The sequence below is a fragment of the Biomphalaria glabrata genome, chromosome 1, assembly GCF_947242115.1.
Source record: "Biomphalaria glabrata chromosome 1, xgBioGlab47.1, whole genome shotgun sequence".
NCBI classification, from domain to species: Eukaryota; Metazoa; Mollusca; class Gastropoda; family Planorbidae; genus Biomphalaria; species Biomphalaria glabrata.
The window spans coordinates 83,227,006-83,242,649 of record NC_074711.1 but is presented as its reverse complement, the minus strand read 5'-3'; the positions used below and the strand labels follow the sequence as shown (position 1 = coordinate 83,242,649).

The 15,644-nt window shown below is 31.0% G+C and overlaps 2 protein-coding genes across 2 annotated transcripts in view; one reads left to right on the top strand and one right to left on the bottom strand.

Annotated features, from left to right (window-relative positions):
- Window positions 1–15,644, bottom strand: part of LOC106054579 (integrin alpha-4-like) — a 31,342-nt gene that overhangs the window by 13,955 nt on the left and 1,743 nt on the right. The window contains exons 2-7 of the mRNA XM_056018194.1: window positions 4,047–4,171; window positions 3,372–3,487; window positions 1,990–2,199; window positions 797–845; window positions 274–360; window positions 62–144 (exon numbers count right to left, since the gene is read on the bottom strand). Of these exons, the coding sequence (XP_055874169.1) occupies window positions 62–144; window positions 274–360; window positions 797–845; window positions 1,990–2,199; window positions 3,372–3,487; window positions 4,047–4,171 (670 nt within the window). The remainder of the gene's footprint in view (window positions 1–61; window positions 145–273; window positions 361–796; window positions 846–1,989; window positions 2,200–3,371; window positions 3,488–4,046; window positions 4,172–15,644) is intronic.
- Window positions 5,370–7,335, top strand: LOC106054593 (mitochondrial ribosome-associated GTPase 1-like). The gene has a single exon (XM_013210521.2). The coding sequence runs from the start codon at window positions 5,488–5,490 to the stop codon at window positions 6,466–6,468; it is 981 nt and encodes a 326-aa protein (XP_013065975.2). The 5' UTR covers window positions 5,370–5,487; the 3' UTR covers window positions 6,469–7,335.

The following is a 15,644-nucleotide window of genomic DNA, read 5'->3' as shown; positions in this document are numbered from 1 at the left end:
TGATAAATGAATATGTTTGTAATGGTATATAAAAAACTGAAAAAATAATCCATACACTTACTTTACCATAGCCACCAGCTCTGGGTCCACCAATGAGGATAAACATATCTTCAGTAGAGAGTTTAGCAGTTGTCATAGACATGCCTGAAAATCATGTATAAAAATACATTACCAAAAAGAAGTAACTAACTCTATAAGTTGTGACGTAGATGTCTTTGACAGCCTACTCATAGTGAATACACTTATCAAAACTAAATATACTTTGTAGCTTACCAAAGTATGAATCTTTATCCATCTCATAAGACATCTCCCTAATTTGTGGTTTTGTAGTATATTGCCTGTCAATTTGAACATATCCACCTGTAAAAACAATTTCCTCAATATTGAAATGATCTCATTTTGATTAGCTAGTGTTTGTATACTATTTCAATTATATATATATTCTGATATTGTATTTTTACATCAATGTATTTAGTGTGAATTTATTTAGGTATTGGATATATATAGATACAATTTTTCCCTTAATTGAAAAGAATGTTTGTAGTTTTAGACAATCTTTATCATACATATCCATAATTAAAAAAAAAAACTCAACATAAAACAAACTCATTTTGAAAGTACTGATAAAAAAATCAATAAGTCTTCTTCAATGTGTAGGAGCTTTAGATGAAAATGTATTTCAAGTGTTAATTCTATCTACACTGCAATTGAATTAAAAGTCAAGATAAACTATACCAGAGTGAACTAATTCATTTCAAAAATACATTTATAAACTCAGATTTTAAAGAATATTTACCTGCCCAGTCATTGATGCCTGGTGCTCCTATGAAAGCATAAGAACCATCCTGTTGATTATAATACAAGAAAAAAACATTTCATCTTAAGTTTCACTACAATTAACATGTATAAGAAAATTGGCTAACAAAGTTTTTGCTGGCTATACATAGCTCTCTTGTTACTGATCACAGAAACTGGTGATCATGTAATATCAAAGGAAGGCATTAATAATTTGCCAAGTATAATTTTATGGGCAGTGATTCTAAAATGAAGACACAGGAACATCCTCAAATCTAAAATAATAACCCTACACTCCAACAGAATAAAACCCCATACTTCTCACATTCCATTGATCATAAAAACTGGTATGAAAAAAAAGTAAACATATGTAAAAAAGTAGAAGCTCAGGGGGCCCTAAAAATCCATAAATTCAAAATCCCAGTCTTCACAGAGATTTGAACCCAGGACCTCATGTTCGGAAGCCAAGCCCTTAACCACTCAGCCACCACATCCCTAAACACATGTAGTATTTGAATAAAATAAAATTATATAAACCCAGATTTTGGAAACAATGAACTCTAACTTTTCATGACAACACCTTTTTAACTAAATAAATTGTCAGTTTTGCTATCTTGAGCCAGAGATCTAAAATTTAATGAGAAAAATATACCAATGAATTAGCAGCGGCATTGAAAGAATTCTTCCCATACATTTTAAGCAATGTAAAACACCTGTAAGAACTTTAAAAGTTTTGGTAAAAGAAGAAATCAGAAAAGAAAGTTGTGATAGATATAGCACACTTTGCAAAACTTGTCAATCAAAAACTCTTATTAAACAAACAAAAAAATTTCTGGACAAGGAACTAAAGTGATTTGTCGGAAGATGGGCTGTGTGTAAGTAACAAATGTCACTGATATGCTTATGTATATTTTTAATGAAGGCAGCAGTCAGATTCTTGAAATATTAGCTTTAAATGATAATCAGAACTTATGCCACTACATAATCTATGAAGGTAGAAAGAACTTTAAGCAAGGAGCATGCTGAGAAAACAAAATGATTTGAAAAACATAAATAAAAAATGAAGAAAGTTCTATGAGGTGAGGTTAATCTTCAAGGAGAATAGAAGTTGTTTTTTTTCAATCCTTTTATTAGAAGTTCTTGTTTTGTTATTATTTACACTACTCATTAATGAGTATAAAACAATTTGTTTACCTTGGAATATACTGCTGACATTCCCATACCTCCCATACCATATATTTGATATGCACCGGATGAATGAACTTGTTTTTTAAAATGTTCCAACACTGGTCGGACACTGGTATCATCAAAATGTAATTCCTTATCAGCTTCATAACAAATGCCATTCATGAAATGAAAGCCTTGGACAGAGTACTTTTGATTAATCCACCTTGGAGCACATATCTAAACAGTTAGAATTTCGTAAATAAAAAAATATGTCATTAAAAAAAAATACATTTAAAAAAATTGTATTATTGAGCTTGTATTCCAAAAATCTCAACATAAATTAAAACTTTTCGTAAAAGGCAGCCTTTGATGGCAGTCAACTTTCAATAGTTCCTTAGGCTATTTGCAGTCAGCTGTTATGTTATTTTTTTTTAATTTGACAGTGCTATTGCTGATTACAATGTTTGAAGTGATGAGCAACAAACAATTTCATAAATTGTTTTTTGTTTAAATATCTTAAATTTATAAATATTAACAATTAATAAAATTTTATAAATAATAAGATTTTAAAATTTAAATGTAAATTAAACAGGTCCGAGCATGCATCATTGAATTTTAAAAGTGGGTAGGTATAAACAATTATGATGTACTGTTTTGTTACAGATTAAAGAATTTCTATAAATGCATGGTTGATGCTGGATTACTGAGTTAAGGGACTTGAGCTAACCTTCGAGAAGTGGTTGTGATTTTTAGTTTTATGGTTATCTAAGATTTATTAAGAAGCTGATTATTCTTTGCACTCGTGACAGAAACAGAGGAAATTGCTAAAGTGTATACATAAACCTAACCTCTGGATCAGCTACGTAAAATATAAATAACCCTTTTCTACTTGAATTTAGACCGAAGTTAGTAATTAACATAAAACAAAAAATAAAAGATTAAACTATATTAACATAAAACAAAAAATAAAAGATTAAACTATGTTTTTTAAAAGTAAAAATTTTAGCTTTAGCTTAAGCAAAAAAAAAGTACAATTATCCTCTTCAGTAGCTTCCAATAGTTAGACCAAAGTTAGTAATAAATAAGAAATTTAAATTACTAAATATATACATATATATATTTCTTTTAAGTTTCTCTATGTTCAAACTACACTATCAAAATCAAAGATTTAAATTTAAGCAAAAACATAAAAATAATAAAAAATAATAATCTTCATAAGTTACTGCCAATAGTTGCAGCAATATATAAGAGACTAACAAAATAATTTGAGTTATTAAATTTTATCATTGAATCATACGATAAACTAGCTAACCTCATAACCATGTAGTTGGTTTTTTTTATTAATAGTAAAAGAATTATAGTTTAATATGATATAAAATATATCTAATCTGCCTTAACAATAATCATACCATAACTTTAAAATCTCCATTGACATTAACATCGATTGATGTTCCAAGCCACTGATTATCCTTTAAGTGATGAACACTTGTATTCTTCCATTTTGGTAGAGTTTGTTTCTCATTTCCTACACCAGAAAAAAAAATACATGAATTACTCCAGTAAATGTTCTCAAATAATGAAATCATATCATATAGCATTGTCTTAGTAGATGGTACTAATTTGATACAAATACAATAATTGAAGCATATATGAATTCCCTATGTAATACTTTTAACATGTAACTATTAACATATAACAGGGTAATAATAAAAACAAAATTATCTGTAATATTATCTAAACATAAAAAGTACTCAATAAGTGTTTTTAGAACAAAAACTAGAGGAAAAGTTATAATCAAATACATGTTTTGAACATGTTTTACAGCCTTCATTCTTGATCTTAACATAATTTTTTTATTTTATTTTAATTAATGATAAATGGTCTAAACTTTAGATACCACATCCAGCCAAACTACTCCTTTTATACAAAACTTTATTAACCCAAAATTTATTTCATTAAAATAATATATAATACATATATATATAATATATAATAAATCAAATCTGATAATATCTGATAAAAATCAGGCAGAATAATTAAATTACATTCAATAATATAAAAAAAAAAATTGTATCATAACCAACCAATACTGTCAACATAAACAGGTTGGCAACTGCTCCTGTACTGCCAATTACATTGAAAAACAGCGCCTGGCTCATGAACATCATTAAGAGATGAATCATTGGCTCGCGGTGCACCAGCCAGCAACCTGAAATATAAACAAGATTCTTGTGTCATTAGTAATTAATCAGCTCATGCTTTGTCTTTTTGGAATAAAAATAATATATGTGAGACACTCACATAGTAATAGTATAATCTAGAATCTAAATCTAGTAGGCCTACTAACTAATCTAGTTGCTATTTAGTATTTTAATATATTTTTAGTATAGGTATAGTTATTATAGTATTAGTAATTAGAATCCAATCTAGTATTAATATTAGTATTAGACTAACTAAACTCTTGACTCTAGCAAGATTTATAAACATTACTTTTTTTAATAGATGATATTAGATGATATATATAAGTTAGTATTACTTTAAATTACTATAAATAGATTTTTCACTCTAAAGTTAAAGTGATATATTCAGACTCACTCAGTGATCTAGAATCTAGTCTATATGATGATGTCTGGTGACTATATTACTTTATTAGTCTATATATTATATATTATAATATATAATAATCTAATCTAGATTCTAGATCTGGTCGTGCAGTTTGCACGCTGGACTGTCGTTCGATGGTCCCGGGTTCAAACCCTGCCCGCTCCCATCCCCCGTCGTCCTGCGGGAGGTTTGGACTAGGAAGTAATTATCTTCAACTATGAAGGAACATCCGAAATAAGTAAAACATTTTACAAACATTTTACATCTAACTCTTACGTCTTATTATTTATATTATTAAATATAGATTATTATATAATATTATAATATAAATTAAAAATAACAATATTTTTAATTTTAATAATATTAATTTTGATTTCTTATTAATAATATTAACTTAACTTGACTTAAGAAGTTAAGTTATTATAATGGTTATTACCATTATAATTATTACAGGTAACTAAATTCACCAAATTAAGTCTTAGATTAGAGCAGTTATCATGTTATGCAGTAGACTGAGTAGACTGCAACTGTAGAGTACTAGATCTAACTAGAGGATAACATAAACGCTAGATCTAATGATTACACAATAGGGTTCGGTTATTGCAGTAGTCTGAGTAGAGGCTAAACGCTAGATCTAGATCTAATGATTACACAATAGTCAATAATCATAATGATAAAATAGGTAAAATAAGAATATTATATACTAGCCTTCACTAGATTGGAACTGAAATTTTACTTTGTTTTCTAGACTTAGAGGATGCTTTATTGTTCGACTTTTTAAGCCATCTGAAGAAATCTTCAACTGCTCAAGTCATGAAAGTACTACAACATGGCGGAGTCCTTGTAAACACATCAAGTAAAATTGTTTGACTACTCAGACTACTGTATTATAGACTAGACTAGATCTAGATCTAGTGAAAAATGTCGGATAAGCTGGTAAAAATGAAAACAGCTTTTCGAAAAGTTTTTAAATTGCCTAACGTTAATATGCTTAAATGGTATCCTGGACATATGTTAAAAGGAATGTTGCAAATTCAAGCTAAACTTCAAAAAATTGACTGTATCATAGAAGTTCACGACGCTAGAATTCCATTTTCTGGACGAAACATACGTTTCCGAGATATTATTAAGCTCAGACCTCATGTTCTTTTGTTAAACAAGGTGGACCTTACAAATCTTCGAGATGATAATATAAAAAAAGACAAAATCATTAATAAGTTAAAACAGCAAGGTGTTGACACAGTATTTCTAACAAATTTGAAAGAGACTCACTTTGAGAGTTTCTTACAAAAAACTGTTTTACCAGTAACACAAGATTTAATTTCTAAACGCCCTAGATATAACAGAGAAGAAGTGCTGGACTTTAATTATCTTGTGATTGGAGTTCCCAATGTTGGAAAATCAACTTTTATCAATAGCTTACGCTCCACACTGTTGAAGAAAAAAGGACATGCTACTTCTGTGGGAGCTATAGCTGGCATAACCAGAAGTGTGTTGTCTAAAATTAAAGTTAGTTCAAATCCAAATATTTATATAATTGATACTCCTGGCATTATGCCACCCAAGTTTGACAATATTGAAACTGGCATGAAAGTTGCTGCTTGTTCATGTCTACCAGACCATTTAGTAGGGGAAATAAACATTGCTGATTTCATTTTGTTTTGGCTAAATAAACATCAAGATTTTCAATATGTTAAATATTTTGAATTATCGGAAGCAACAGACAATATAGTTCAGGTGTTGACGAAAATAGCTATCAAACGTAAGGCAGTTAATCGTATTAAAGATGTTGCAACACAACAATACACATATGTTCCAAATTTAGCTCAATGTGCACAGATTTTTATTGCTGCATTTCGTGAAGGAAGCCTTGGAAAACATGTTTTAGATGATGTTGAATAATGTTTATAATTGTTTTACTGATTTGTTTATATTGAATGTGAGTTATTGAAAATTAAATATGTGAACCAGTGTATAAAAGAGAAGTGTATAAGAGAAACCATAGTATGAATCAATAATCCTGTGACATTGTGTAAGCTATAATATAATAATGTCCATTTTTAGGTACCAGTATCTATTAATATATATTTCTGTTATGAACAATCTTTTAATCATTTTCAATAGGTTTGTATTATGTATATATATATTATATATATACCATTATATATTTTGATATTGAAAGTAAATAATGATGAAAATTATTGTCCATGTTTTAAATTTTATAGATCTAATACCTTCAATCTCTTGAAATCAATAATTTTTAAATAGAATAAAAAGGAACTACCTATTATAGATTCTTAATTAAAGTGTTAGGTATTACCACACTTGCCTTTCACTCTCCCTGATATAATTATTTATATACCCAATATTTTATTGAATAAGATGAGATGTAATAAACATTTTTGTGTCATTTTTTTAAAGAAAGTCTTTCTTTGATATTGTTGCACTTTAAATACAACATTGCTTCAAAAATGTATTTATTAACTGTGAAGAAACAAGTTCCTTTGATTGTAAAGTGCCTTTAATTGTAAAGAATTTAATAGTAACGTACCGGTTTGTACAAGGCTAACATTTATATACAAGCAACTCCACTAGATCTTTTTTCCTTCTCCTTGTTTACAACACACCCTTGATTTCCCGCAAGTCCCTTAACTCAATGGTACCCAACACTTGACCATGTGTCACAGTTGACCACACATAGTAACCGTGTCACAACATTTATTTTTAGTCATCTGAAGAAAGCACTATAGATTATATTTGATAGAAAAATAGCTTAAAATGAAATGATTCAAATACCGTACCCATTATACATTTAAGGCTATTTCCATTATTTTAGGATTTATTTTTAAGTTGAAATCAATAGAACTTTTTAATTAAAAATAAACTATACTAACTTTTAGATAATATATTATATTAATTTTTACATTATTCTTTGGTACAGTAACTTTTCTATTTTTGTTATTTATTTTTAAATTAAATAATATTGAAATTTGTGGGTGGTTGGTTGGGTGTATACACAATGCACAATACATAGATCAGTTGGGAGTTATCAATCTTTCATTTCAGTGTGTCTTTGCCTCTTTCTTCAAGAAGTAGTGATTAATATACTTTGGTGGAGTAAAAATTAAACCACTGAAGGATTAAATTTATGTAATTCTGAAGTGGGGTAAAGATTAATGTTGTTGTTTTTTTTTAATTCTAAATCAACCATTTCCTTTCCTCTCACCATCCAACTTAAATAAAAAAATATATATTTTTAAAAATACTTTTTCTAAAAAGATAATACCTCCTTTTTACAACTTATAGAGCGATTATTTTACACTTAGCCTACTAACTAATGAATGATTTAACAGCAAAAAAATGGAACCTGCAGAATACCAGAAGAAATATCTATAGTCTGTTCAAGATAAATATTTTCTAGTATCGGTACTCTAGCCAAAATTAAATTATTATTTTTTATACTTTAAAAAATTATAATGGTTAAACTAGAGTTTCATACCAGTGTGGCCAATGAGCTAGTAATTCTTTTCCCAACAATATACATCAACTGTCAAATTTCTAAGAAAATCGCTAGAGCCGTTTTAAAGATTTCTAATGTCCACTCACCCAGAAGTTTTTGCCCGCCCACACAGTCCATGTACGACTTGAATAGAGGTATTTAAAACATTAATATATTACAGCACAGTATGTTAAATGAGACTGATTGTCAGTATCATTTTATTATTAGATCATTTAAGAGGAAACTATTAAGTCATTAATTATATTTTCATTTGGCTCTTATCACTAAAATCATAGTATTGCATAGCTTAGATTTACTAAAAGTATGATAAAAATATCCAATTTAAATGAATTTTAAGACTCATTATTTCATAATGTCATATGCACATTTTTTTTCAATTTAGAATATAACATTACAAAAATGAAAACCATAACAGCAAAGTTATTCACTAGAGAGAAAAAAAAAAAAAAGATAAATAAAAACTTAAGTAACATTAATACATAAATATGCTAAATATAAAAACATTGTCTAATAAAATACCAAGAAAAACAACAGGGTAAAAGTATATTCTTATTCATATGCTAGGACTTATTGATAATAGCTCAAATATAATTAGAGAATGAAATATTCTGGCCATTGCATGAATGATAATGTTTGATAATACATGGATGATTGTAAACAATTATTATATTCTATTTTTAAGAAATGTTTGTAAATTATAAGAAAAAAAAAAAACTTTATTTCTTTCGTTTAGTGCAATAAATAATTATTTTTTAAAAAATCTATACCATAATTTTTCATTTAATTTTTGGGTTATTAGTGAGGGAGTGGACAAATCATCCTCATTCCTACGTTTTCAATTTGGCTCTACAAGGTTCTTTCTTATGCTGTGTTGTGTTAAGATAGTTTTGAGCTATTCTAATGAAACATCTTTGGAGAACCTATGGCTTAAGGAAGCAGATGAACTCTATGCACTAGCTCACTTGCCCTAGGGACCTTTAGAGCTTGAGGCTGGGGACAAGACATTACATGTGCTAACTGTAAACTGGGTTATTATCAGTAATACAATAAATAATTAAGTATGGGTATGGCTAAATAAGCAATGTGGTTTTACGTGTGGAAAGCCAGAAATTCAGAATGATAGAAAAGTTATTGCTACAAAGAAAACACGGTATCCATTACCATTAATTTTGTGATTGATTCATGTGTTGTCAATACTGTCAGCAGCAATGAATAATTGTGTGAAATTGCAACTTGATCCGAGAACGGAAAGTGGGAGACAAAAAAAAAAAGAAGAGTTAAAAACTCCAGCCAGAGAGACACAGAGAGTTAATATAAGCTTTGTAAACACGTAGGAAACTAAACTTGCTTGCATTTTGTTTGTTAATGTATCAGTCTAGACTGACACAATGAGACGCACAGAACGTCTGATACTTCTAAGAAGATAACATTCACTGTTTCTCATTCTTCCACTTTATAGTTAGTAGTACGGTACCGGTACTCATGGATGTTTTTCAATTAGCACTAAATTGTTTTAGACAAACTGCAAGCCTTTATATTCTAAATTTCTTTTTAGGCTCTCTAGACTCCATATATCTTATACTGACGAAATAATTAAGAAAATAAACATGTTATTTAAAGAAATTGTAGCGGACCAAACAATAACATAAAACTAAGTTCAAGAGCACTGATCACCCATATTTTTTATTTTAACATTAACTCTTGTGTTTACAAAAGCCTACCTACAATATGGCCTATATACTAACTATCCCGACACGACCAACTTATAATTTTTCGCCTCAGAACCAGTAACAAGAGAATGTTCCGGAAACTGAAAATTGGAGCAGTGAAATTTGCCCTTCTGAAGCGTCTCCAGGGAATGTCGACCATGTCCTTCAAAACTGTGTTCTCCATCGAGAGGTCCGAACTGGCCTCTAAAACACCCATATAGAAGAAAAACTATATGGAGCTTAGGGCTGCCTGATCTTGAAACTACTGCGCAGTTCATCTCAGATACTGGACTATAAATCTTAACACATCAACATAATGAGAACGCAGAAGAAGTTGTTTTTAAATTTCACTTTGGGTCTTTGAGCTTTTATTTTCTTTGTTTAATGTACTGTTTCCCTTAACAAGTGATTCTTTGCTTGTCGATCAATCGTTCCTGTATTAATTAATCCTTTGCAGCGCATTTTTACCGGTAATAATACCGCCATAAGTTGTAAAAAAAAAAAATAATAATAAAAACACAGGTAAAAAAAAAACAACTAGAAAGGCATTGAACTTTTATTGTTCTTTTTTATGTGCCGTGTGATGCGTCTGAACAATTTACTTTAATTTGTACAAAGTTAATATCCACTCACTATATCTGGTACACATTTTTAACACATTATTTCTCCCACTTCCTATTTGCACAATTATTCATTGTCCCTAACAAAACATGAATTAAAAAAAATTAATTAACTAATCAAATAGTGGTAGGCCTAATTAATAAATATTGAAAAAAAAAAAAAACATATTCTTACGGAATCGATACAAAATAGTAAATGTGGAGCGCTTTTCTTTTTAACTTAAATAAGCTTTTTTTTTAAAAAAAAGTAACTTTTATTTTCGCTTGCTATACAAGTCTAGCCATGGGCGCAGCTGGAACCCCCATGTCCCCCTGATATAAATTAAGGTGCACGTTGACCAGTTGCTAAGCAACATGAAAGTAAATCTACGAGAACTCTAGCAACGTCCTAAAAACAAAAAAAAAACGATCAGGTTCTGATCCAAACAAAATAGCTGCCGGAATCCATGAGAGAGCCACAGTGGCCTACAGTTACCCCCTCCCCCCGCCCCCATGAGAAACCAAAGTAACCAAATACGTACATAAGGGTCCAAACAAAAATACAGTAGTAGGCCTATTCTAGTCACTAGAAATTTTGGGGTTAACCTTCTCCTAATTAAAAGCCATAATATGGCTTCATTAATAACGTAAATGCTCAAGACCCTTTAGTAAAGGCATTAAATTTAAAGACGTGCGCTTAACCAGGAATTTTTTTCGGAGTTTAGGGGGGGGGGTGGACTTGGGATAACAAAAAGTTATAAGCTTTATAAAGGATTAATTGTCTTTTTAAAAAAAGTTTTTTTTTTGTTTTTGTTAGCCTACGCGTTTAAAAATCAAGGTCAGCGTCCTTTAAAAATTATGTAATAAATTGAACTAACTGATACCCGCGCGGGTAAAAAAGTTGGTAAAACCATTTTATTTTTTCACAATCGAATAATAACGTAAAATGGCTTCAAAGTTCATTGTTTATTTGGACCTGAATATTATTTTTTTTTTATCATCCTACGGTGAGTTTAGAAAGATAAACATTGATAGTCACACTTCTTTGGCTCGTCAATTCTACTGGTCTTTGGGGATTACTATAGGGCCTACCTATGCTTCGTCCTCTCGTAGGAAAAAAGTCTGAGAATCACCTACACACCTTACACATTTTATGACCTCCTTCCCCCACCCCCGGTTGATTCACCAATTGCAGTACAAAATAAATGCGCCGCTTAACTCTTAGGCTCCACGCCAGCGGTTCTCAATATTTTTAGTTCCACGACCCCCTAATATATTTTCCCACAAGGCGGCGACCCCCAACCAGAATTTCTTTTTCGTTTACAGATAAATAAATGTGTGCTCATATAATTAAAATAATAAAATTTGTTTTAAAAAAGGTTATTATTCAGACTTGCATTTATTTACTTTTCTATCGCGTACTTACATTATACACGTTGTATTCTTAAGTGACAATTTGATAAATATGGCGAAGTATGGAGAACAGTCTTTGATACAGTAAACTAAATTGTTACAGAAATAGTGTTTCGACAGTATTAACAAACACGCCAATGGTTGTGCGAAGGTCAATGAGCTTGTTTCTGTTACACCAGATCAGGAATTCAGTAGCACAACGAATGCTATCTTCTGCATCAAGTCTGCTTCTGAATTAGGACTTCCTAATTAAAAAGTTGCATAACTTTGTTTCGCAAAGATTTCTTCTTGGAAATGGAAGAAGAAGACGCAACAGAATCTCAAACAGAACTGGATGTGCCATATTTTGAATACCACGTACGGTTCAGATACGCTTGTAACAGCACGTTAGAATGGACAAAAAAAAAAACTGCCAATGATGAATAGACAAAAAATCCAAATTTCCGGGGGTCATAGGCGACCCCTGGCGATATGTCATTCGTCCCCCAAGGGGTCGCGATCCACAGGTTGAGAACTCCACGCACACTTTTTTGACCCCCCCCCCCCAAACATATTTCTAGAACATGAAAGGTGAATAGAGAATCATAGTTTTAGATAGGCTAGAAAGCCCTTATATAAAAGCCATAATTAAAATACAAATATTGGCGTAGTGAGTATAGAGAAAAATAAGAAAATAAAAGCTTATATTAAGCGTATAGTTGTATCAATTAGTTTGGTTGAGTCAAGTAATTAAATGTGTAATAGATCTCGACTAACAATAAAAAAGCATTTATAAAAAAAAGGGGGGGGGGACGGCGACCTGAATTCAAACTCAAGCCAAATCAGTAACCACTCCGCTAGTGGACAGCTTATGAACATGGAAGATTGTAGAGCTATATCTATTGTTCTTATAGTCTCGACCTATTTTTCAAGTTTGTGTCCTCTAAGACTCAGACGACGACCTATAAGGGGGACTAATTCAGCAAACAACATAATTAATTACCAATAGTTAATTAACTAATTGGTTAATTATTTTTTTTTTATTCTTGTGTTGTCAGATACGAATAATAATTGTGCAAAATGTCAGCTTTAGCCGAGATTGGGTGTGGGAGAAATAACGTGTACAAACTTTTTACAAGATAGGGTGAGGTGATATAAGCTTTGTAATAGGTAGGCCTACTAGGATAGCTTAGCTTTTCACTCTACCAGCCTTCCAATTATCACTGCTCTAAACCGCAAAATATCAGGATCTAGTAACGTACGTGAGGTTTTCTTTCAGCACTTTCTGTCGATGATGACAAAGGGGGCACGCTTTTAATGGTCCCAACCTCGTTTAAAGCGGATAACATTTCCGGACTGCTGAAAGGTGAAAGGTCATCATGCGAGCTGAAGGGGAATAAATAAATCAGAGAATAACATCTGCATGTGTTGAGTAGCCTGCTCGTATGGCACGTCAAGTAAGAGTTACAATTGTTTAGAAACTAGTTCCGGAAATGTCTATATGGTATTTATTTTAGCTCTAACCCGGAGAAGATAGACTAGCGGGCCGTCCTTGTGGTTTATTATATTTTTGAAGCTAATCAAATACTACAGAAAGACTATTAATTCTCGTAATGAGGAGAATAACTCCACATATACAGCCACATCTCTCAATAAGTAGCATTTATTTTCCTTTTTTTGAATATCAAATAACATGAAATTAATTACCACTGTTTAATTAACTGTTTTTTTAATTAATGCATGTTTTATTAGATCCGATAATGGGTGTGGGAGAAATAATACATACGGTACAAAAATTTTAGGCCTACCAGGCAGAGTGAGTTGATATAAGCTTCGTAAGAAAAAAACAACTGAAAGGTAATCAAGCTAAAATTTCCCATAAGCCTATCAGAATCCGATTCGATCCAATTTCAAGATAAAATGTCGCAGTTAGTAGGCTACTATGACTGCTTTGCTGAGCTGATAGAGCGTCACGTTATTAACGCGAATATTCTGGGTTGGACCCTATATTTGCCTTTTTTTTCCTCTTTATTTTTTACAGTGACAAACAGAATAGGCCTATGAATGTTTAGTTGACTAAGCCTATATTATTTAAACATTAATTAGGAATATATTTTTTTTTGTTTAATCCTTAATAATTGTTTGAATAGTACTATACCTCTAAATCATTGTGTAATTGCAAACATGAAACCTGCATCTCCTACAGCAGTAGGTCTAGAAGGCTTTTTAATAGCTCCCCACTATGTTAAATTTATTTTCAGCGTTTCAATGAAATCTTTCCCAAGATATTATATTGTTAACATTGGCATGCGCCAATTATCGATTGAAATCTTATTGAATTAATTAAAACAAATCCTTCCTCTAAAAAAAGAAAAATTACAAGAAAATATAAAAAAAACATTTTAAAAAAAAAGCTTATATTAAATGTAGTTTGGATCAGTCATTTAATTAAATTTGTAATGGATCTAGACTAACAATAATAAATCTGTGCGATTATAAATATTTTTACCCATTGTTTTTGTATAGCGCACTTTCATGCTTTTTTTTTTTTGCTTTCTCAATACGCTATGACTATGACCCTATCACTTGTCTGGACCAGTTGGTAAAGCGGTGGGAGGAGAAAGAAGGGGGTATCTCTGTTAATGTTACCGTGATTGCTTTTTAAATGAATTTATTTAAAAAGTAAAACGATCTGAATTCGAACTCGAGGGCTGAAGCCTCCTCAGCCTCCTCAAGCCAATACACTAACCACTGTGCCAGGGAAGTGCTTATGAAAATGTAAAGTTTGATATTTATCTATTGTTAGTTTCAAACTTTTCTCTCTACAAAGTATGAAGGAGTTAATTAAACTTATACGACTACATCAGTCAAGTACAATTTCTTTCGAGATAAAAAAAATTACCAATAGTTAAATTAAAATAACTAGTTTTTATTGCTTCTTGTCTTGTCATGTAAAAGAAATAATTGTGCAAAATTTCAGCTTAATCTGAGATTGGGTGTGGGAGAAATAACGTGTACAAATTATGTACCCCACAGACACACAGAGTAAGTTGATATAAGCTTTGTAAAAATGCAATTGTTTTGGCAACATTTTTTTTTTTTGAATAGGTGTGTTACGGGTATTTAAATGTGTTGACAAGTTCTCACGATCACGGAACAGACCACCTGAGTCTGTCTCTTCCCTACACATCTTCGGGTTTTCCAGACAACAATGGGAACAATTAGCCAACAGTTTTAGCGCTCTAACAATAGCGAGTAGTCGCCCCTTGCGTTTGCCTTTTTTTATCACAAAAGCGTAGGCTACTTGATAATAAAGTAGAGAGGGGAGAGACTAACTAAAGTAGAATCTACACCAAGATCTAGCCGTCTCCGTAGTCCTGACATTGTTTGAAGCTTTTTTACTTATAGTATCAAATTCAACTTCTCATTTCGTACAAGTGAAGTGGATTGGTATTAATAATAATAATTTAATATATAGAGCGCTGTAAACAAACATGATGTGAGTTCCAAACTTTTGGTCTGTGCACTGAAAAAGCCCGCAGACCATAGCTTTTGAGGGAGAATTAACGTGGCACCACAAGAAGGTGCAAAGGCATTTCTTCATTCTAGATACACTGATGACAAAGTGTAGCCACCTTTTAGTCGATTGTATCTATTTAAAAGTTGTGAACCTAAAGTTTGCTGCGTGTAAGTCATTGAACAAGTTGTAGACACAATAAAAGATCAGAGAAAAAATACGTATAGCCTAGAAATGAATGCTTGTATTTATTATATCTATAAGATTATGGGCAGAATGTATGCTTATAAAACCTAGGATACTGAAACGTCAAAAAAAGCTCTGATTAATATGCATGTAAC

What these genes read in the sequence shown, in the direction of transcription:
- LOC106054593 (XM_013210521.2), top strand. Translation starts at nt 5,488, where the DNA reads ATGTCGGATAAGCTGGTAAAAATGAAAACAGCTTTTCGAAAAGTTTTT.